At 33.2% G+C, this 21,712-nt stretch overlaps 2 protein-coding genes across 6 annotated transcripts in view; one reads left to right on the forward strand and one right to left on the reverse strand.

The window, feature by feature from the left end:
• Nucleotides 1–12,191, forward strand: part of LOC144971209 (uncharacterized) — a 13,570-nt gene extending 1,379 nt beyond the window's left edge. For 2 of the 5 annotated variants that reach the window (XR_013645084.1, XR_013645085.1), the window contains exons 2-7: nucleotides 3,822–4,056; nucleotides 6,442–6,556; nucleotides 7,450–7,838; nucleotides 8,816–8,975; nucleotides 9,738–11,140; nucleotides 11,809–12,187. Coding sequence is in view for 3 of the 5 variants with exons in the window: in XM_078911714.1 (XP_078767840.1) it covers nucleotides 3,844–4,056; nucleotides 6,442–6,556; nucleotides 7,450–7,838; nucleotides 8,816–8,975; nucleotides 9,738–10,291 (1,431 nt within the window). In the remaining 2 variants the exon portion in view is untranslated. Of the gene's footprint in view, nucleotides 1–1,190; nucleotides 2,372–3,821; nucleotides 4,057–6,441; nucleotides 6,557–7,449; nucleotides 7,839–8,815; nucleotides 8,976–9,737 lie in introns of all 5 variants that reach the window. The other 3 variants (XM_078911714.1, XM_078911712.1, XM_078911711.1) reach the window with 3 other exon arrangements.
• LOC144971208 (inverted formin-2-like) overlaps nucleotides 1–14,013 on the reverse strand; it is a 41,334-nt gene extending 27,321 nt beyond the window's left edge. The window contains exons 1-2 of the mRNA XM_078911708.1: nucleotides 13,918–14,013; nucleotides 3,984–4,051 (exon numbers count right to left, since the gene is read on the reverse strand). The gene's annotated coding sequence lies outside the window, so the exon portion shown is untranslated. The remainder of the gene's footprint in view (nucleotides 1–3,983; nucleotides 4,052–13,917) is intronic.
• Between the last annotated feature and the right edge of the window lie 7,699 nt (nucleotides 14,014–21,712).

Consider the following 21,712-nt stretch of genomic DNA (forward strand, 5'->3'; position numbering starts at 1 on the left):
CATTGAACACACGACTCATTATCTTCTTTGTATTTGCTCATTGCCCATACGCTAATAATAAATAAATCAACCTTGAAACGGGGTGCACTTGCATGTTTGATATCGACAGAGTAGAATATAACAACAAACTCCAAAACGCAGGAGAGACTTTCAAATCTCATGCACGAGCCACTCACCCTCAGGGATGGTCCTATTGCCTCTGAATTGGACAGAATACCGCATTACACAACAGGCTTACCACAGCAGGTCATTCATTGGCAACCACTGCCACAAATACTTACAAGAAAAAGTCTACACTTACAATTATCCAACAAACAAAGAACTGCACCCACGACCCACTCATCATTGATGACGCATGCAGTATTGGATTAATTTTCGACAATATAGACAAGGCCTATAGTCATGTGCACAACTTTATATCACACACAAAATCGATCAAAGCAGACACAATCCAATATATTCAAAGTGCAATAAAACATTATACGGATACATACAGAAAATATTTTCCAAACAAAATAATCCCAAAACAACACCTCCTTGAGTACCACTGCATACCACACATCACTCAATATAAGTTTGGACTTAGACTTCTTGGAGAACAAGGCACAGAGAGCTGTCACCAAACAACAGCAAAATTGGGAAAAAAAGAGCATCCGACATTATCAATGATATGAATAAAATGCGATTTGTCATCAATGCAATGCAGTTAAAGACCAGCCCCAAACTACACTGACGAGTTTGAATGCTCGTAGCGGATATATTTTTGTTGAGGAAAAATACGTTTTTTGTGAGGAGAAGTATTTACATCTTGTCTTTATAATACATAAAATTCAGACAAATCCATAGCAACGTTTTTTTTTTTCTCTAATTTTTGAAATGTTGCACCCACTATATTTTTTGTGTAATTTGTTACCGTTCATTGAAACTTATATAAACTTAGTATACTATGAAAAATAAAAAACTACAGTAAAAGTAGAAAATAAAACATTATACCAAGTCATATATTTCAACCTCATTCAATATGGGTGTCTAACAGACAATAAAACAAAACATTGTTAAATTGAGTGAAACGGCAATCCCCGTTAGGTAAATTCCTCTCTGTGATTGACCGCTCACCGTGACCGGGTCAGCAGGTGTCAGGAACGGGATACCGTCTCAACTAAACTGTTGTCGTTGTGTACGCCGTGTAGTGTCTTAGTCTTGATGAATCATGAATCTTTCTCTAGTCTATTACTATTATTTGTCTAATTAGGACTTTCTATCAACTCGGTTGTAATTCCATGACTCCACATATCTTAACCGAACTGCAGTTCCACTTCCCTAACTGGTGAATTCATTGAGATTAGAAGTAAATACAAATACAAAGCTGATATGTTGAGAGCATTGTCCTTAAGTGACACAAAATTTATAAAACTAATTAAAATAAAACGTTTAAACTTTAATTCAAGATGAGTAGGCTACTGGCCGACACGTTTGGACCCCCCCCCCCTTTAATTCAGTAACTTGGATCTTTTCCCCCACTCACCAATTTCAATGCTAACTCTACAACAAATCCACGTCAAAAGATAGTCTGATACTGATATTGGAAAACCCGGCAAATCAGGGCGAAATCCGAGGGAGCAGAATCGGAATTTTCTCTCTATATATAGAACCCCTTTATTTGGACAAGGTTCCTGGCCGATGTGCACTTATTTTAAGGTATGATAACCCAATTCATTGTGGGCTCATTGTTGTGATGGAAATTTTAAAAAACAAACATGACGTCCATTACAACAATGTTAAACTAGGCCCATAAGTGCGTTCGGATGTCAGACATGCATTTGTACACTTTGTCAATGGCTATTTGGGACAATTTGTCTGAGGCTGATTTTGTTGCAACTTTTCTGAATTCTCCACCTCTAAACGTCATATGAATATGAGCAATGCAAACAGACCGGGGACAATCAATTAAAAGTTTGCAACTGCACATCCACATAAGAATAGTGTAATATGCACTTACACATGTGTGCTAAGGGTAAATTATTTCGTGATCCATGTACATTGCTTTTCATCTTCCGAGGTGTGAAAAAACTTATACTATCAAATTCAAGTGGTCTGGTTAATGCATTGACCCAAGTCCAGCTTGAATCACCATCTTGCTTTGTTAGGTGTGACACCTACAGGGTAGGAGCAAGTGTTTGTGCGAAGAATAGATATTCCCTTTTTTCATCCCATAGGGGAAATTTGTCTTTGGAGTCTTTTCCAAGATTGGACTGGAAGAACCCATGCAGCCAGGCATCAGCTGCAATGCAGCATTGCAAACTGAACTAGGGCGAGGTGACTTGCTCAAGGCCACACAGTGCAGTGGGTAATTGAACTCAGTACCTTTCAGGTATGAAGCAAAGCCTGAACCACTGAGCCATGCTTTGTTGTTGACATATATCACATCCCTATTAACAAGAGATTAATAATATGCTCATAAATGCACAAATATGACGTCACTGAGGTTTTCATTGGCCAATTGATTGGGTGAACATTGTGGAAATTGTATTTCCTCTTGTCATATAACAAAAACTATAATTCAGTTGACAAACTAATAAATGTGATGACTTATTTTGAAGAATTTGTTACCAGAGATGTCACATAAAACAAATGTTTTTGCTATAAAAAATACCTCCCCCACCAAAAAAAAAAATAAAATAAAATAAAATAATGATAATACCAAATTATAATTCAAGGGAAAAAAAGACAAAGGGACGAACCCGTTTATTGTTGTTTTTTTTTTGACAAGTTCTTTTGAAGTGGACTCTTAGAAACCAATCAGTTTCATAGCTATACATCCAAAGAGATTACCTTGACTTGACTGAAAGACTTTAGTGCTCAAGTCTCCATGGCTTGTTGAAAACGTAATATTTCCACCTCCCCAGCAAATCGGGAAACCTGGTTAATCAGGACTATTTGGGAGGCAATGGAATTTTCCCATTAGATAGGTCCACTGTATTCTTAATATCATTGTTATTATTGGGGGTCTTGATAGCTCAGCTTTTTATTATTATTATTATTTATTATTATTATATTTATTATTATTATTATATTATTATTATTATTATTATTATCAACATCATCATCATCATTATTATTATTATTATTATTATATTATTATTATTATTATTATTATTATTATTATTATATTATTATTATTATTATTATTATTATTATTTTCTATTTTATTATTTTTTTATTATTTTTTTTTTTTCTTCTTCTTCTCTTCTTCTTCTTCTTCTTCTTCTTCTTCTTCTTCTTCTTCTTCTTCTTCTTCTTCTTCTTCTTCTTCTTCTTCTTCTTCTTCTTCTTCTTCTTCTTCTTATTATTATTATTATTATTATTATTATTATTATTATTAATTATTATTATAATTATTACCATCACAGTAGTAGTAGTAGTAGTAGTAGTAGTAGTAGTAGTAGTAGTAGTAGTAGTAGTAGTAGTAGTAGTAGTAGTAGTAGTAGAAATTACTATTATCATGCATTATTTAATCACATTGCTTTATTTTAAATCATTCGGCAAGTCAAAGCTTGGTCATGCAGCTTAGTAAATACCCTCACCATTGTCAATGGTATCCTTATTAATTTTTTTTGTTGGTTTGTAAAAAACTATCCAGACCACTGCCTTATTTAATAGAAAAAAAATTAGAGGCTTTAAGTGAAAAAAATCCTTTATATTGTGTTTAATTTGCTGTAAAGGAGGGTCTTTTTCAAATTATAATGAATACACTATACAATAGTTTGATTTATGTCTTTGATAATCCTTTATTTTTAAAAATAATTTCATCGATTTTATAGATCAAGGAATATTTTGATAACAATGGATGACTCTCAAGATCAGAAAGAACCTTGTATAAAGAAGATCAAGCATGAATTGTCTACCAGTGAACCTGATGTGGTGAAATCAAGCTCTCATGTGAAAAATAATGTCATTATCTTTCAAATTAATGGCAAAGATACCCCTGAAAACGATGATCAAAATAGCATCAAAAGAACCAGAAGTCATGGCGACATCCCGTGCTGGCTGTCTGAGGTAAAAAATTAAAAGATACATAAATATGAAACCATGTTAACTCTTTTATCGACGAGATTTAATTTATTTCATATTACAATTTCCTCTAGTATTTAGATGTTTGGTTATAATTACAGCTCCCATTGTAGTCATTAAAAGTGTAGTAATTGCAATACAACTTTAGTTTCTTATGAAGCGTTATGGTATCAGGTTAGAGTTGAATTGAACCCTGTCTTTGAAGAGTCAAAGAGGCCTTAATAGTAGAGCATTAGATTGACTCGCACTGTTTCCAGGTTTAAGTTGGCATTTTATATCAGATTCTTTACTAACCCCAGTTGGTAGATAGCTGTGTCTATTCTAGGTATGACAGAGAGTATTTTAAAATCGAAAAGTATCCAAAGGCTAGCATATGACACAGATACTCAGATACTTAGAAAACTCAATCTCCTTGGACCCTTTTTGTGTAAATAAATTTCTTTTTAAAAAAAATCACATTTAAAGGTTTTTGTTCAGAACAAGTATCCTGTCAAATCATCTTTTTCTTGTCATGTTAAGGATACTACAGATAAGTCATGATTAGACATAATGAAAAAGCATGCAAACTGTATATTTTTTAAGAGAAAAACTTTTCTTTTCATCATTTACCAAATAAATTGATGTTAGTTTATATTGCATATTAAGTTTAACTGTCATATTATCAACGAGACAAAAAAGATATCTTTGTTTACTGTTGCCACCAAAAAGAAAACAATCCAAAAAATATTTTAAAATAACAACATAAAAACAAAACAAAACCAAACAATTCACAGTTCAACCACCAATGGAAAGTTGGATCATGTGTTATTCTCCCACTCACTTATCTCTCACTCTAAATTGACCCATCTTATCTTTTTCAAAGTTCTATATTATACATTTTTATTCCACATCTTATCATTCTTCTGTAGTTGACATGAGGAACATGACAAAAATAAATTATCTGAGATTCACAAATATATTGTATTCTGCCTTACATTGAAAATGTGTTTTAAAAAAACGCTTTTAAATGCTCTCATGTTTGAAACTTTTCAATAAGCTCAGGTTCTTTTTAATCAATTCACGTTTCAACTAAAAGTTTTTCTAGCCACAATGAGAAAATATGGGTCCTCAGGTCTTCAATTCATATTTTTGCAATATAGATCCGATGGGCCCATCTGCAAAATTCACAAATCTGTCATGAAACAAACCAACACTAAATGTATGTGTCGGCTGTCTTAATCGTTTTAAGTGCTTTATTGTTAGGTCATTTTAATAGAATGATATTTGAAGTAAAGGTCAAAACAAATAAATCCTCTTTGTCCCATTTTGGTAGCATATTATCTCCATTAACCACCCCTCCCCTAACAATATGTCTTTTACTTTTTTTAAAAAGTGAAAAATAAAAGGCTGGAACAGAATAAAAAATAGAAAAGCACAATCTGAAGCATCATGATCTCATCGATTACTGTATGAAATGTATGCACCTATATTTATGTTTAGGACAGGGAGATGTTGGCTTACAAGACAGAAAGAACAAAGATTACTCTTATGTTCAAAATTACAAACAAAATGGTGGTTACCTCACCAGAACAGCTGGTCAAACAACTAAATTCACATCCTCAAAGAAAAACCAACTCAAAAACACTAAAACACCAATCGGCAATCTCAAACATCTTCAAGTATTCATTTGCACCCCACACCATCAAAGACTGGAACCCTCTTCCCGAAACATGTGTGAATATAACAGATTTAGACACCTTCCAGAGATGATTATCAATATACTTCAGTTTAAACACTAACAATGACTGCCACATTCAACAACTCTCCCTGGCCTCAAATACAAATACTCAGAATTAAGTCGACTTTGAGTAATATCAGATTCAGACCAGTTGTTCAAGATATGCTTGGTAGGATATGCAAGGCAACTTCATTATTATCAACAAAATCACCTATGTTGTCTAAGTGAGCACATTTAGGGTTATTAATTTTGTTCAAAAAGACCAAAAATGCCTGAAGCGTAGCTAAAACTTGGTGACCCCCCAAATAACAGTGTAATGCCAAATGACTTGGCTCTTATGTTCAAAATAATTTTTAAAATTTGAACAAGTGTGTATGAAAGGTGCCAGACAAGCAAGAAAGAAAAATATAAGAAAAAAAACCATCCCAAAAAAGCAGTCTACCTCAACTGGGATCGAACCTCAGACCTCCTGGTTACCAGTCAGAAATGCTACTATTACTCGTGTAATATTGATTATGAAAGAAATAGCATCTCTTACCTTTGGCATTTAAATCAATTATATCACTTAAATGACAATTTTTGTAGATTAATTAAAGGAATTCAATTATGTATGTTCATAAATAATATAGGAGTAAAGATCCACTTAATTTCAGGAATACAAGTGCAAAGGTGTTGAATTTTTGTTGGGGCGTGTTGTGAAGCCAGCAGTCAGTAATCATCACATTCGTATTACAGAGGTAGCACCCACCAACTCTAGTATTCGCCAGGGTAAGATGAGCATGGATATGTGCTGTAATAATATTTTGACTGATAAGCAAATTATTATGATTTACCATATGGCCAGTTTTATTTAATGGGGTTCCAATTGTTTGGTTGGTAGAACACTTGCTTCACAAGAATAGGTACCATTATTTATCCAGGGTGAATGAGATTTTTTTCTGACCTTCCTGTCCGCCCAGCGGTGATTGGGTAGCTGGGTCTGTTTGCTGTGGTGTAAAGTACTTTGACATAGAGTTTGTCTTTTCACAAGGGTAAAAATCAATTGCTATTGATTATTTAACACTGCAGCCATGGGTCTTATCCAGGTCCCAATAGCTTAATTGGTAGAAAACTCGGTTCACGTGTAAAGGGACCAAGATTGATTGCGGGTGAAGTCGAGATTTTTTTTCTGACCCAGCAGTGATTGAGTATCTGGGTCTGTTAGATATGGAGGAAAGTACTTCGCTATAGATTAGTATCCTATCCAAAGGGTAGTAAGCATTTGCCATTGTGTTTTTCACGCTATAGAAACTGGGATAAACTCGGGCTCCATGAGCCTAATGGCTCTGGAGGACAACTTGGGACATGGTTTTGAAAGTATATTTTCTTCAGTCTGGTTAGCTCCATGATTGATTGTTATGTTTTATGGCCCATGACCACTATCTGAAGACAGTTGATTTGATTTTGTAACCATCCTAATAATTTGAGTCAGCTGATCATGCTGTGATATTTCCTTTCCATGTCATATTCTTAATTATTATGTTTTCACACACATTGATACTTTTTGAATCAATTTTAATTAAACTCCATATATTTGAGCAACAATTTGCAATTAGTTTATATACGATCTTTTGTTTTTAAAAATCTTTAAATTGTGATTCTCTATTATTGTCATCTCACAGATGATCCAGTCTCAACATGGAGGATGCCTGTAGAAATCTTCTCTTCCAAAAAGCAAACAAATGTCAAGCAATTGTCTCGTCGAGTAAGGTCATATTACAAGGCTCAAGATGAATTGATCTCAGCCTATGAGGACATTGCGTTAGGAATCGAGGTTGAAATGTCACCACATAATCTGCCGCAGCAGTACCGAAGGGCCATCCTGTTTTCAAAAGTGACTCTTCTACTCAATTTCCTGTTACTTATCGCCAAGCTTGTGGCCAGTATAATATCTGGCTCCATGGCCATCATCTCTAGTCTTGTTGATTCATCCCTTGATCTCTTCAGTGGAATTATTATCTGGTGGGCAACCAGAGCTGTCAAGAATAGAAACATCTATCTCTACCCCCAAGTAAGAGAAATTTCTTTGTTTTTACTAGGTTATTAGGGGCAAGCAAAGGAATAAATATTAGTCTCGGATGTAGCCGATGTTTATCTAACTCCTCTGTTTCACTAGAGGTGATTTGATTGCCTGGTCTCTTATATCTGGGGGAAAATCTTTGTCATAAATTAGTGTGTTATTAAAAGGATAGCAAGCAAAGGATTCTCTCTGTTTAATGGTACTGAAACTGAAATATGGAATGACTGCTTTTCTCAAAAATGTCACGATGAGCAGTGATCAAATTATTTTCTTTTTGAGTTATGTTTTGAAGATACTTTTAAATTCCGGTATAGTTTGTGGCATGCCTTGGCTTTAACTATAATTGTTGCATCTTTCAGGTATAATTAATTTTTCTTGAAATGATGGGTTTTATATTTTTATATGCAGTGTTATTGAATTAAGTGAAAGATTGGATGATAAAATTATATAACTGTTTTTGATCCTGGACGCTGTTGAGATTTTTCTAACCCCCTTGTCCACCCAGAAGTTATGGGGAGTTGGGTCTACTAGATTTGATGAAAAGTATTGTGCGATAGACCACTTTCCTATTAAAAGTGTACGACTGTCTGTTTAACACTACACAGAAACTGTGTTAAACTCCAGATCTATGAATTTATGGCTCTGAAGGACCACTTATTTTTATACCAGAGAGCCCTTCGAGATTTACGTCTAACTCCAGTTGGACAAGGAATATTATGTGTCTAAGGGTATCCCTGGAACCCTCGGCCTTAACTTTTAACTTCTTGTGAGTCTTAACCATACCTTTTCTGGATGCATTTCATTAACACGTTACATAATTGACTAAATCGGCTTTTTAAGGGCTTTTTTTCTTTTCCAGAGATGGATGTTTTAAGTTTTATTTTGAAATATCTTGAATGAATGCATTATTTACTAACAATGTGAATATTGTTAATGATAATTTTTACATTTAATTACTTCTTTTCTAGGGCCGCACAAAGCTAGAGCCGGTGGCCATTATCATTCTGTCTGTGGCTATGGCTTTGGCATCATTACAACTCATCAGGGAATCAGTGGAGAAGATCATTGTCCTAGCAAATTATACCAAAGATTTGCCTAATGTGGAGGCAGTTACCCTCTCAATTTCTGGTATCATCTTCTCATATTTTCTTTTCTTTTTCTTCCATCGCATCTTCATTTTCTTCTTTTTCTTTCCTTGTGCTTTTTTTCCTTCTATATTTCTTTATTTTACTTTCTTTATCCCTTGTCTTTTTGGTCCATCGTTATATCTTTTGTCATAATTCTGTTATAAATTCAATTCTATCTCTCATCATGATTTGTTTTATTTGATTTTAATGATAAAATAATGAAACTATACAAATTATGACATTGAAGTTTATATTCACCCATTCTCGTCATTAAAACAACTCTTTTTACAGTCATATTCAATAACTTGCATTGAAAACTTAATCTTTAGTCCCAAGTCAATAAGAAAAATTGTTTCAGAGGCATTTGAACAACTGAACACGGAGAGGGAAATATGTGTGAATTTGCGTTATTTTATTTATTTATTTATTTATTATCACATGCCTCACAAAAATACTTACAACCTATTGAATTTTAAAACACAACCGATAAAGATTAAAAATTTGGAAATAATTGTACTAAAAACTTGATCATGTTTCTTTTTTTATCCACCTGATATTTTTATTAAGCAGATGTTTCTTGAATAAAAGTCGTTTACTCAATATGAAAAACTACCCCAATATCTTATTCATGACCATTTCTTTACTTTATTTATTGCCTAACTTCTCCTAGAGCAGTGTGCATTGGTTGCCAATTGCTGTTAATGTTAATGATTAGCGTTGCAACATGCACTCATTCTTTTTCATTTTTCTGATTCTTTCCTAGGTGCTACTGTAGTCATCAAATGTTGCATGTGGTTGGTTTGCCGAAAAGAAAGATCAGCCACAGTACAGGCCCTCGCTCAAGATCATCGAAACGATGTTGTGTCAAACCTAGCTGCTATTATATTTGGCTATTGGGGCTCCGGAAATCTTTTTCACAAGACAGATATTTACGGTTTTGTCTTTCTTGACCCAGCTGGTGCTATCCTTATCAGTATTTACATCATGTACAATTGGTGGCAAACTGGCTCAGAGCAAATCAAGTGTTTGACTGGCCACACTGCCAGACCTGATTTCCTCAGTAAATTGACATGGGTCTGTGTTAATCATCATGTGGAGATAAAAAACATTGACACTGTACGGGCTTTTCACTTTGGTAATAACTTTTTAGTGGAGGTTGACATTGTTTTGCCTGCCGAGATGCCTCTTAGACAAGCACATGATATTGGAGAGAGTCTTCAACAACGTCTGGAGAGTTTACAGGAAGTGGAAAGGGCATTTGTTCATTTGGATTATGAATTTACTCATAATCCACATTCTGAACATAAGATTGTGTAAGAACAAAAATAAGTGGGATTTTTTATTGTTGTTACATATTTTATTGTTGATTTCTTTAAAGATGTTCATATTAAAAAAAGACAGAAATGAATCTGTATATCATTTGACCCAAAAATATGAATAATCGTTGGAGAATAATTAATAAATGGCAATAACAGAGGAGGGATTTTCCCCAAGTAGCCAATAATAATGTGTTCATTTTTATTGTGCACATGTGATTAATTCTGTGATCAGATATAATCTAAAGCCAGTAAATGATTTATTAAATATTAAAGCTTGCAGTGGTATTCATATTGAACTTAATTTTTCCACAACATTACAATTTTTCTAAGCTCAAAGATCTCTTATGAAAGAGTGTCAAATTTATTTTTAAAGTTAAAATTTTCTCTCGTTCAAGAAATGATGTAAATTTTTAATTTTAGAAATTCACCCATAATCATTAAAATTTGTGTATTTTTAGAAAAATTCTATAGAATTTATTATTTCAATATTGAAGGGTTTTGAAAATATCACTTTATTGTGTAGCTCATTTTATAATTGTGAAATTAACAAAGCTAATGAAAACATTTTAAAGTTTTGGATTGTGATTCAATTTGTGGCCAGCGGGGAGTGAGACTCCGCAGTTTGGTCTTTAGCTTGTTGCCAAATTAATGTTGGGTTCAAATATAACTAGCTGTGCTTTGTTGCCTTGAAGTTATTATTCTTATTGCCTCCCAGAGTGATTCTTATCACTCGAAAATAATTTGACTTTAAGAAATTTGTAAAGTATCAAAACAAGAATTAAAAAAAGAATCCAGTGTTCTGTTCTTGTAGTATACTTATCCTCTCGGTTCCTTGGTGGACCATAAGGTGGCAATGACTATGAAAAATGTTTTTTTCTATTTTTGAGGAAAAATTTGTCTAAAATCAAAGCCCTATCCCCACTGAGTAAAATTGTTTTTGAATTTTGAAAATCCATTAATAAATAAACAAGTTATGCAGTTTCAAAGGTGTCCTTTATTTGGATGACCCGCAAAGAGGAAAAAAAACGCGAAAATATGGGACGCTTTTTCGGCATTTTTTTTCGACCTTTGGTTGTATCTTGCATAATAAATGGATTAAAAGATTGAAACTTGAAGAGCAAATTAGGATGGTGTTTTGTAAAATACGGGAAAAGTACTCGTCATATTCATATGAAATTTTACAACCAAAAAGAAAAAATGCTCATGTATTACCTTGTCAGCGACAAACCTCCACGTCCGGTAGTTCTAGAAATATTTTACTCCAAAGAGTAAAAATCTATTTTTAACGGTCTTCTGCTAATCGCACGAGTTTTGTCGCTTGACATAATCTAAAATGACCTTTTTTCTAAATGTGTGCCAACTTTCAGTCATATTCATTGATAAACAGCGTCGTAATTAATTTTTTAAAATAGCATATACGAAACGGCTTCGTCCCATTTTTTGACACGAATTCGGGCACTTCGTGAGCGAAAAAGAGGCCCAAAGATTTGTGCGGGATAGTCATTGCTACATAAGGTGCCAATTCTTGTAGTATAGAATATAGTAATTTTCAGATAGTCTTTTTTATTTTCATCATATTTTATTAAATAGTGAATGCATAAATGATCTACCATTTTGGATATGATTTATGGATTTTTCACATCAGACTGAACACTGATTAATTTGAGTAAATTTAGAGCTTCAACATTTTTTTTTCTTTCTTACAACTCAAAAAAAAAAAAAATTCTCATGGAGAAACAAAAAATTGAATATCTTATGGTTTTAAATTAACCAGTTTATTCACAATTAATTCTGCTATTGAGTCATTTACAACCTATTATTCCCTTTTATCTTACCTAATAAATTTGATCATCAATGAGAGCAATGAAGAATTAACAAATGCGTAGTCTTATTTGACATAAAATTTGGTTGAAAATGAAAACAATTTATATATATATATATATATATATATATATATATATATATATATATATATATATATATATATATATAAATTGTTTTCATTTTCAACCAAATTTATATATATACACTGCAGAGCGGATATATCGACAATGGTTATATAGTCATCAAGCATATATCGACTTGACATCAAAGTCCCGTTTTTCTCACAGAGAGATCCCGTAAAATAACAGCCAGAGAAAAACCAAGATAACATCCAGTGGTCAAGCCTAGTCCCAGGCCGTGCCATCATATCTCGGTTCTAATACAAGTAATGGGAATTTCCTATATCAATATTATTGGCTTTCAACAAATAGGCTAACGAGAGACACTCCCCACATCACCCACTACATGCAAGACTGTCAACATGTCTTTGCAAGCTGCCTATTCAATCCCAGTCCGGAGCAGAGAGACTTAGTGTCTGTAAATGAGACGGACAGTAAATTAGAAGGAAAAAAAAATTAACAAAACAAAAATAAAACTATTTCTCTAAAATGTAGTGGTCTCAATATTATGGGCATGGTCAATGTCACTACTTCTGGTACTCAGCCTCAATACCACTTGACAATAGTTAATTGCCGATGTGGAGATTGGGACCAGTTTCCAGCCATGCCACTATAGTAGCTATCAAGGCCATCCACTTTTTTTTTTACAGCAACTTCATGAGGACGCTTCCCTATTTGAGGTCCTTGCCAGAGCTGTGGAAAGGGTCCATAAACTTATGATTGGCCTTCAGAGAGGCCCACAAAATTAGACTATTAAAGTCATATATCATATATAGTGAACCGTCAAAAATTTCAAAATCGGCCCTTTTAAAGGCCATCATACCATCAAGATTGACTCATTTTGTAATTCTGTTTTTTTCTTTTCTCATTTGTTTCCCTTTCATTTGTTATTTTATATATTTTAATGGATGTTTATTCAAAACAATCCCCTGTGATATGAAATTGTTGCAATAATGGCTGAATGTGTACTGTATCTTATTTGTTGATAAACTTCATGATCAATGCTCACATGAGTGGCAAAGCTTAAAATCATTGTTGTACTTTACATAAAGGGCTGTGAGATCCTTTCATTGTAGATTATAGAGAGTCAAAAGAGTATGATCACTGTTTTTATGATTTTTTCTATGGATTTTCTATAGATACTATTTATCCATGTTATAGTTTATATAGTTTATACCCATATTGTCGTTAATAAAATTAGATAAATATATTTTCATTTGCTGGGACAATCTGGGAGAGACGGTAGCAGATTAGAAGAAGTCCTGATATGAAGATAAAACAAAACAAACTGGTGTTTGTTTTGAGTTTTTTTTAGCCGTCATTTTGACTTTTCTCTTTCGCTTGTAAATTATTGCAAGCTAACAGGCAATATAGAAAGACTCTGATGAAATACGCATTAAGTAAAATGCTAATTTGGTTACATATGAGCTGCTAAATGAATAAATGCAACATTATGAAGCATATTGGACATGTTGTATTCATTGGAAATTCACTATAAAATCTGCCTATCTTTATATTTGGGGTAAAAAACAGAGACGATTTGCAAGCTTTTAATAGGCATTGGCAATAGAATACTCTTAGTCCCTTATTTTTTAAAATAGATTTTACGTACACTCTCATATACATTGTTTTTAGAAAATTATTTTGTATGCGAAAATTAATGTATAGCTCTCAAACTTACCTTTTGGTCTTGAGCCTCACTTTAACCATTCCTTTGTTTTTTTCTTATGAATAAATACAGTGACCATTGACATTGAATTAACATGTTTAACCGTTGTCTGTTTGTTAATGTTTATTCTAATCCTGTCATCATATTTGATTTCCTTCATGATTTTATTTATTAGTCAATATTTGTCTTGTCAAATTTGTTATCTGGGCATTACACATCATGAAGTGACATATCTGTGATTTTGATAAAGCTGGAATATGCTTTGATATTGATATTGGGAACAAGATGTCAATAACAATGTTGAGAGATAATGGGATGGCTTGTTTAAAAAAAAAACAGTTTGTTTATATATATATATATATATATATATATATATATACATTTATATTGTGAGTTTATATAGCGCAATATCCACTAACTGTGCTTCACGCACTTGACAAGGTGTTCCAAGTCAACAGCAACAATTTACATGTAAAATGACAAATGATGCCTGTGAGGCCTATTATAAATCTTGTGGGTTTTTTCTGTTTGTTGTTTTATAGTTTGTTTTTCTTTTTCTATTTGTTTTCCAAAAGGTGTCATATTATGAAGTATCATGGAATGTGTAAATTAGGAATAATTTCCGATAAATCTGCAGTAAGCTTTGATCTTGTCATCGGGAAACGGAAGTACATGACATTATAGAGAGATAATGGGATGGCTGGTTCAATGGTCAGAACATTTAAAATACTTCTTTGTGTTTATGTGTGCTTGTGTGTGTATTTGTGTTTATTGTTTTTTGTTTTATTTTTATGTTAGATTAAAAATAAAAAGATGTCATTTTATTGGGTATCACGAAATGTGTATAATGAGTATTTTACCTGCGCCATTAAAATTAAAAAAAAATTATTTCTTAAAAAGGATCGCATGGTTATCTTCTATATGCGTGTGTCTGTGTGTGTGTGTTTGTGCTTTGCATGTCACGGTTAAAGATATATGTTTGTACACCATATATACATGAGTACATTTAAGTTGAAATATTATCTTTACCGCGTGTATCATTATTGTAATCTTTAATCCATAGATTTATGGCATTACTATTAATATTAAGGGCATTCAAGGGATTTTATCCCATTTTGCCCTTTACCATACCACATGTTATGTTATGCTTTTATACCCTATCATTTCTTTGTATCCCTGACACACACTCCATGCACAAGTATATCCAGAGTAATTAAAATAACATCCCAATTTTTATTTTTTTTCAACTATCATTTCTTTTGTGACTTGAGCATGCATTAAAGACCTGTAAGTACACAATCATGGTGTTTTACAAGGGTTGCTAATGCACTATACTATTACTTTCATAAAGACACTTAGCGACATGCACTTATTTGCAGGTTTGATATCCCAATTCATTATGGCCTCATTGTTGTGATGGAAATCTAAAAAAGAAAAAAAATGACACTAATTATTGTCCATTACAACAATGTTAAACTAGACCCATAATTACATTCGGAAGTCAGATCTGCATATATGTACACGTCGACACTTAGCAACAGATACCAGACTATTTTTTAAAGATCAGACGACAAAGCAAGGGAAGTAATCGAAGAATACTTTCTTGTAGATCAATGTCACTTATATAATATTTAAAGGTCACTAGCAATGTTTAGATTTTTCAATCCGTCAACCAAGCACCAATAGCACTGAATGTGAACCACAGCAAACAATGATAAAACAGCTAGGTAATCTAAAATAAATGTTACTTTTCTCAAGACCAATGTGTACACAGGTCTGACATCAGAACGCAGATATGAACCTAGTTTAGCATTGTTGTTGTAATGGACAATATTTTGTTCCATTTTTTGAGATCACCATTAGAACAATGAACATAAAATGCATTGGGATAACAGACCTGAAAACAAGTGTACCTCGCTCAAAACACATACTAGTAGTAAAAATGAAAAAAAGTATGACAATGGCATGTATGGGAATATGAATACAGTTTAGTGCTAGGAAATTGCCAAAATAGAATTAGATTGTTTTTGATGTTTTATTTTTCCCAAATTAATCATTGTTAATCAGGAGTTGTAATAAATTCCTTTTCAACGTATGTTGTTCTTTGCACATTGTCTTGATCGAGACCTCATGCCGAAAAACAATTGAAAAAGTGTTTATTCTTTGCATGATAATCACAGTACGCTGTGCTAAATCGAGCGAGAATTATCATGTGTATCCTCTTGGTTCTGAATAAGGAAGGTCATATGTTTGTTCCCCATATCATAACTTTTGTATTCTTTTCTATCCTGTTTTTTTTTTCTCTGAAATATTTGATAGATTAATATTCATACTGCATTGATTGTCTATTTGTTTATGTAAATAATTGATTGCACTGCTGATTGTTTTTGATTCATCACCTTCTAAAAAATGTTAATCTCTTTTTAAATATTATTGGAATGCCTTAATTTAGTTACTTTTAATATTTTTGTAATCAAATTTAGTTACTTAGGTGATGGTTTTTTAATTGGTGAGGGAAGTGGGTTAGGGGATTTCAATTTTTAAATCATCTTATAAATAAATAAATTTAGCAATATTCATCCATTTGGGTATGGATCAACCTTCTTCCCACTGTGGGCAGGGAGGTTCATGCTGTGTCTTCTATCCCCCCATACCCGTTTTCCAATTGTTTCCTGTCATTGTCTTGGAATGAGATTACTTAGTTTTGTCCTGACCCTGGCTGGGAGGGAAACAGTCGAATGTATAGTTATAGTTTTGGGAGATGATATTTTTTTCCTTGTAAATCATCTCTCTGTTATGCATTGTATTATCTTTAGTTTACATATTATATTATATGATTGGTAAACATTTGAGTGTATTCCTCTTAGTTCGGACCTGTGCTTGTGTCTGGATGAGACTTTTAGGTGATCTCAAACTAAGTACTTTGACGGTGTGCTCTTGGAATATACATCTGTTCCCTATTTAAACCAAATCCCCATTGTCTCACCTTTTCTTTTGTGCTTTAATTGTAATTCTAGAACTTTTTACTATCCATTTTATTCCTTTTTACTGCCGCTTATATGACCTTAATGTGTTTCAAGCGCCGTAAAACCCTTAAAAACAAAACAAAACGACCAACCTTCAATTTCCCTTTGTGGACCCAAGAAGCCAATTCCTGTTTTCTCTTTTACCTTTCTGTTGTCACTTCTATGGGTGGGGTTTTGATCTCCCATGGAAGGCTGAATAGGTCAATCTTACTGTCTTCTCTAACATTGCTGTAGCATCTGTCTTTCTTCTGTCTAGGCTATGGTTCAGGTCTAGGATTTCTTTTCTTTTTAGGATTGGTATATTTTGTTTCTTCTGTAAATCATCTCAATATATATATATATATATATATATATATATATATATATATATATATATATATATATCAGTGATGATAATCTTCCGAGGAATTCCGGGATTTGGGGATTTTCTTTGAAATTTTCCGCTATATTTTCAGTGTCAAAACATTTTTCTACGAAAAGCGCTCTGGTGGCTCCACATAGATCAATGAAAAAAAAATCACCATCATGTCTTGTGTAAAATTTTGACACCTGTGCTCAGTTGCATTAATTTTTGGTGACACTCACATTTTTATGTCGTCAGCTAGACACGGTGGCACCAGTGGTGTCCTTGGATGAATAGATGTTGGGTAGGGGATTGTGCCAAAAAAAAAAAAATCGATTCGTAACACACACTCTCTCTATCTTGTCATAGAAAGATAAAATATAACAATAAGCAAGGATGATGATCGACTCAGAAACCAATTGTTCCAATTATTTTTAAATTACTATTAATTTTACCCCTTGTTTAAATAGACTATGTTTTTCAAGTTATTAAATAGTTATGAGTCTAAGTTATAAACTGCATAACTACTATACTAGGTTGCAGTAACAAAGGTATTGTGAGTGCTTTATAAAGTAAAACAAATACTTTCTAGTCTTTGGGCCAAATGTTTATCATTTCTTGATGTAGATCGCGGTATGATTAATATTGTGAGCTTTTAAAATTATTTTCGGGAAAGGACAATTCATTAAAATTTTCAAAAGAAGTATATGATATAATGTTACGTAACTATCATATTGTATATTTAATTTTTGTATTTCGGCTTGAGTTTGCGCGATGGATCGATACATTTTCCTCCTTTTTGACTAATTGCCATTGTCATCAGTGACATATTTATATATACTTATATATATATATATATATATATATATATATATATATATATATATATATATTTATATATATATATATATATATATTTATATATATATATATATATTATATATATATATATATATATATATATATATGCGTGTGTGTGTGTTTTAAAGAAAATTATTTATGAAATTCTTTGTATTTTGTAAGCATTTAATTGTCTTTCTTTGCCGAGAACCTCTGTGCCTTGCTGCAAATTTTATGTTTAGAAGACAAGATAGATTATTCTTGGTTTTTACGATTGTGCATTGCCTGTTTGAACAAGTCCCTTTGTCCAATTCATATTTTAGTGCAAATAAATCCTACATCCTGGGTGGGGTTCCTGACCTCACATAGTGGGCAGGGAGGTACTTACTGTGCTTTCTATCCCCCTATATGTTTTCCAACATGCTGTCTGTCTTTGTCTTGGAATGAGATTACTTCGTTTTGTCCTGGCCCTGGCTGGAAACCCTATCTGGGAGGGAAACAGTCAAATCTATAGTTAGAGTTTTGGGATATGCTATTTTTTGTCTTGTATATCATCCCCCTGTTCTGCACTGTATTATGCTTTGCTTACATATTCTATACGATTTGTAAACATTTGAGTTTTAGTGTATTAGTCCCCTCTTAGTGGAGACCTGTGCTTGTGTCTGGATGAGACTTTTAGGTAATCTCAAACTAAATACTTCGAGAGTGTGCTCTTGGAATCTACATCTGTTCCCTATTTGAACCAATTCCCATTTGTCTCACCTTTTCTTGGGTGCTTTAATTGTAATTCTAGCACTTTTTACTATCCCATTTTCTTCCTTTTTACTGGTGCCGATAAGACCTAAATGTGTTGCAGGCGCCGTAAAACCCTTTGAAAAAAAAACATAATTCCTACACCCATAATGTTTTTATTATCTTATTAGTTTAACGTACATTTTAAAAATTATCGTAAGCACATTCTATCCCTTAATAAACTATTTTTTCTTTCCGTGTCATTTTCTGTATGTTTGTCTTGCAATATCTTATTTATCCTTAGGCCCAAGCTGGGATCTCTCGCTGCAAGGCACATAGTCATAAATACATTGCAGTATAGATATCGACAATGTTCTTTTACTCACATGCCACCTCATTGACAGTTCCATTTTTTAACATAATCATTCCAGTCCCATGGATCCAAAGTTTATCTCGGATCTATAGCGGTTAGTATTTTTAACAACTTCTATATGTGAATTTTTTAAAAACTACTACTATTGCGTTTGAATGTCCCACTCGTGTTCTTGTAAGTGCTAACCTGTAATCCCCCATCTTCTATGTTATTGACATTGAAATGACATAATAGTGCTGTGAGCACTACAACAAACCATACAACATAACATCACACAATCATGTTAAAGTGACTAGAGTGTTTAACATGAATATTCACCGTTATTTATCACTCACGAATTATGCCGTTTTATTAAAGAACACAGTAGGTATGTGCTATATGGTTAACATTCATATACTGTGTTTTTAAAAACAACGGCAGAATTTGTCCAACCCCATTCCACCCAATATGATATTTGTTTTATGTTTGCTTTTGACTAGAGAAGGGATTTAACCTCAAACATACTTATTTTCAATTTAGATAAAGACGTTGAATTAACGTTTTGCATTATAAAAATAGCTTTTCGATTCCTATCTCTAGATCACTGGCGGTCGGTCAATAGAGCGAAGTTGTTTTGTGCCGCCCTATATTTTCCGTAGATCAGCATGTCAACCAAACAAAAAACTTCAATTTTACAATTTTGATAAAATTAAAAATTTAGCACATACTGCTTTTTGTTTTGAATTTAATATTTGATGACTCGTGCGTCGCTCCGCGAAGGTAGCGTCAAATCGGCACGTTTCATCTTTCCCCCGTTGCCTGCGCGGGGTGAAAATGAGCGGAGGGTGTGGTGTGGTGGGGAAGTTTTTTTTTGTTTATATGAGCCAGTCTTCGTTTGGCCGTCCTGTCCTTATCATATACTCCGTTGTACCTTGAGAAAGTTAGTTACTACTCCCCAATCTCCCTCCACCCTCCCTCCCCAACTAACTATTGTCTTTCACTGCTAAAATAATTAGGCCAAGACGGCCAATCTAGCGATGCACGCCCTGAGGTCCTACTTGGGATAAATTAAAACCATATCAGTTTTATCACTGAAAGAAGAGGCTTTGCTTCACTTAGATATACGGATGAAGAGAATGGCAATAAATATATATTTTATCATTGTTTGTTTTGCTTAAATATATATTAAATATAAAAAATAACAGTAAACAAAGTATGCACCGAGAAGAGCCCCATGGTACTATAAATAAAAATCCCTGACCCCACGTAGTCCTTCATCCCCGCACATTCCCAACGATCCCTACTCAACTTGTATTGTGTGCATTGTCTAATAATAGTATAATTATAAAGATGTCGCTGATTGTGTGTGAAGTTAACAAGTGCTTTGCGTTTGGAATTAAATGTGGATTTTTAAATTCTATTATTCTAAAGTTGTCTGTCATACCGTTAGTCGTTAGTATTCAGAGAAAAGTATTATCGCTATTGTCATTGTTTATGAAACCTACCTGTTTTTATCTTGAATCATTTTATTTTAAAAAGTTATTTCTGTAATTTGTAACCAATCATGAATCATGTTGATTTTTTAATTGATAATCAATTCCGACACTTATCCCCTCAAGAGAAAATAGTGGTGAAAGATTTAGGTCCACACAAACCAGTGAATTTTAACTTAGTTTCTAACACTCCGAGGAGACAGCGCCGATTGAATAATGATTATTTTTAAAATGTTGAATGGCTTACTGCCAGTGAAAGCCGTAAAACGCTTCATTGTTTTTATTGCTTGATTTTTGGTGATGTATGCTATAACGGACAACAGGAGGATTCAGTGATATTGCGCACATCTCTCAGGCACTGAAGAAACATTCTGAATCAAATAGCCATGTCACAGATGCTGTTAAATATAAACTTTTCAACGTTGTAGATATAAGAAATCAGTTGGAAACAGGACATGCTGCGTCTGTGAGTCGTTATAATGAACAGGTGAAAGTTACCAGACAAGTTTTGTCCAAGATAATTGATGCTCTTTTGTGAGTACGTCTCGTTAATATTCTAACACACACACACACACACACACATACACGCACACACAAATACACGCACATATATGCAAACAATTGCAATACCGCCCTCCACACACACATACACACATACACACACATACAAAGTAGGTCAAATTAAATTAAATTAACTAGACCAATAAAATTTGATTCTGTATTTCGGATTTGTGCCGCCTTAAATACAATGTGACCAACCGCCCCTGCTCTAGATAATAAAGACCCATGAAGTCTTAGATAGCAATCAACCTTACACAATATTAACCATTAACGTTGCATTTCTTAACATGTTATCGTTATAATACCTAACCTGCTAGCATTCATTTCTGTTTTGCAAATTTTGTTGATCTCCGCAATGTTCCATTTGGTACTGCTTCTTGTTATGCAATAGCTCCAAGTATATAAAGTGTCGGTGCTTATCGATTTATTATTGTTGAAATAAAATTTATTTAGAACGCTA

Source organism: Berghia stephanieae, chromosome 4 (genome assembly GCF_034508935.2).
Source record: "Berghia stephanieae isolate SIO BIC M18660-M18661 chromosome 4, UCSD_Bste_1.3, whole genome shotgun sequence".
Classification (NCBI taxonomy): Eukaryota; Metazoa; Mollusca; class Gastropoda; order Nudibranchia; family Aeolidiidae; genus Berghia; species Berghia stephanieae.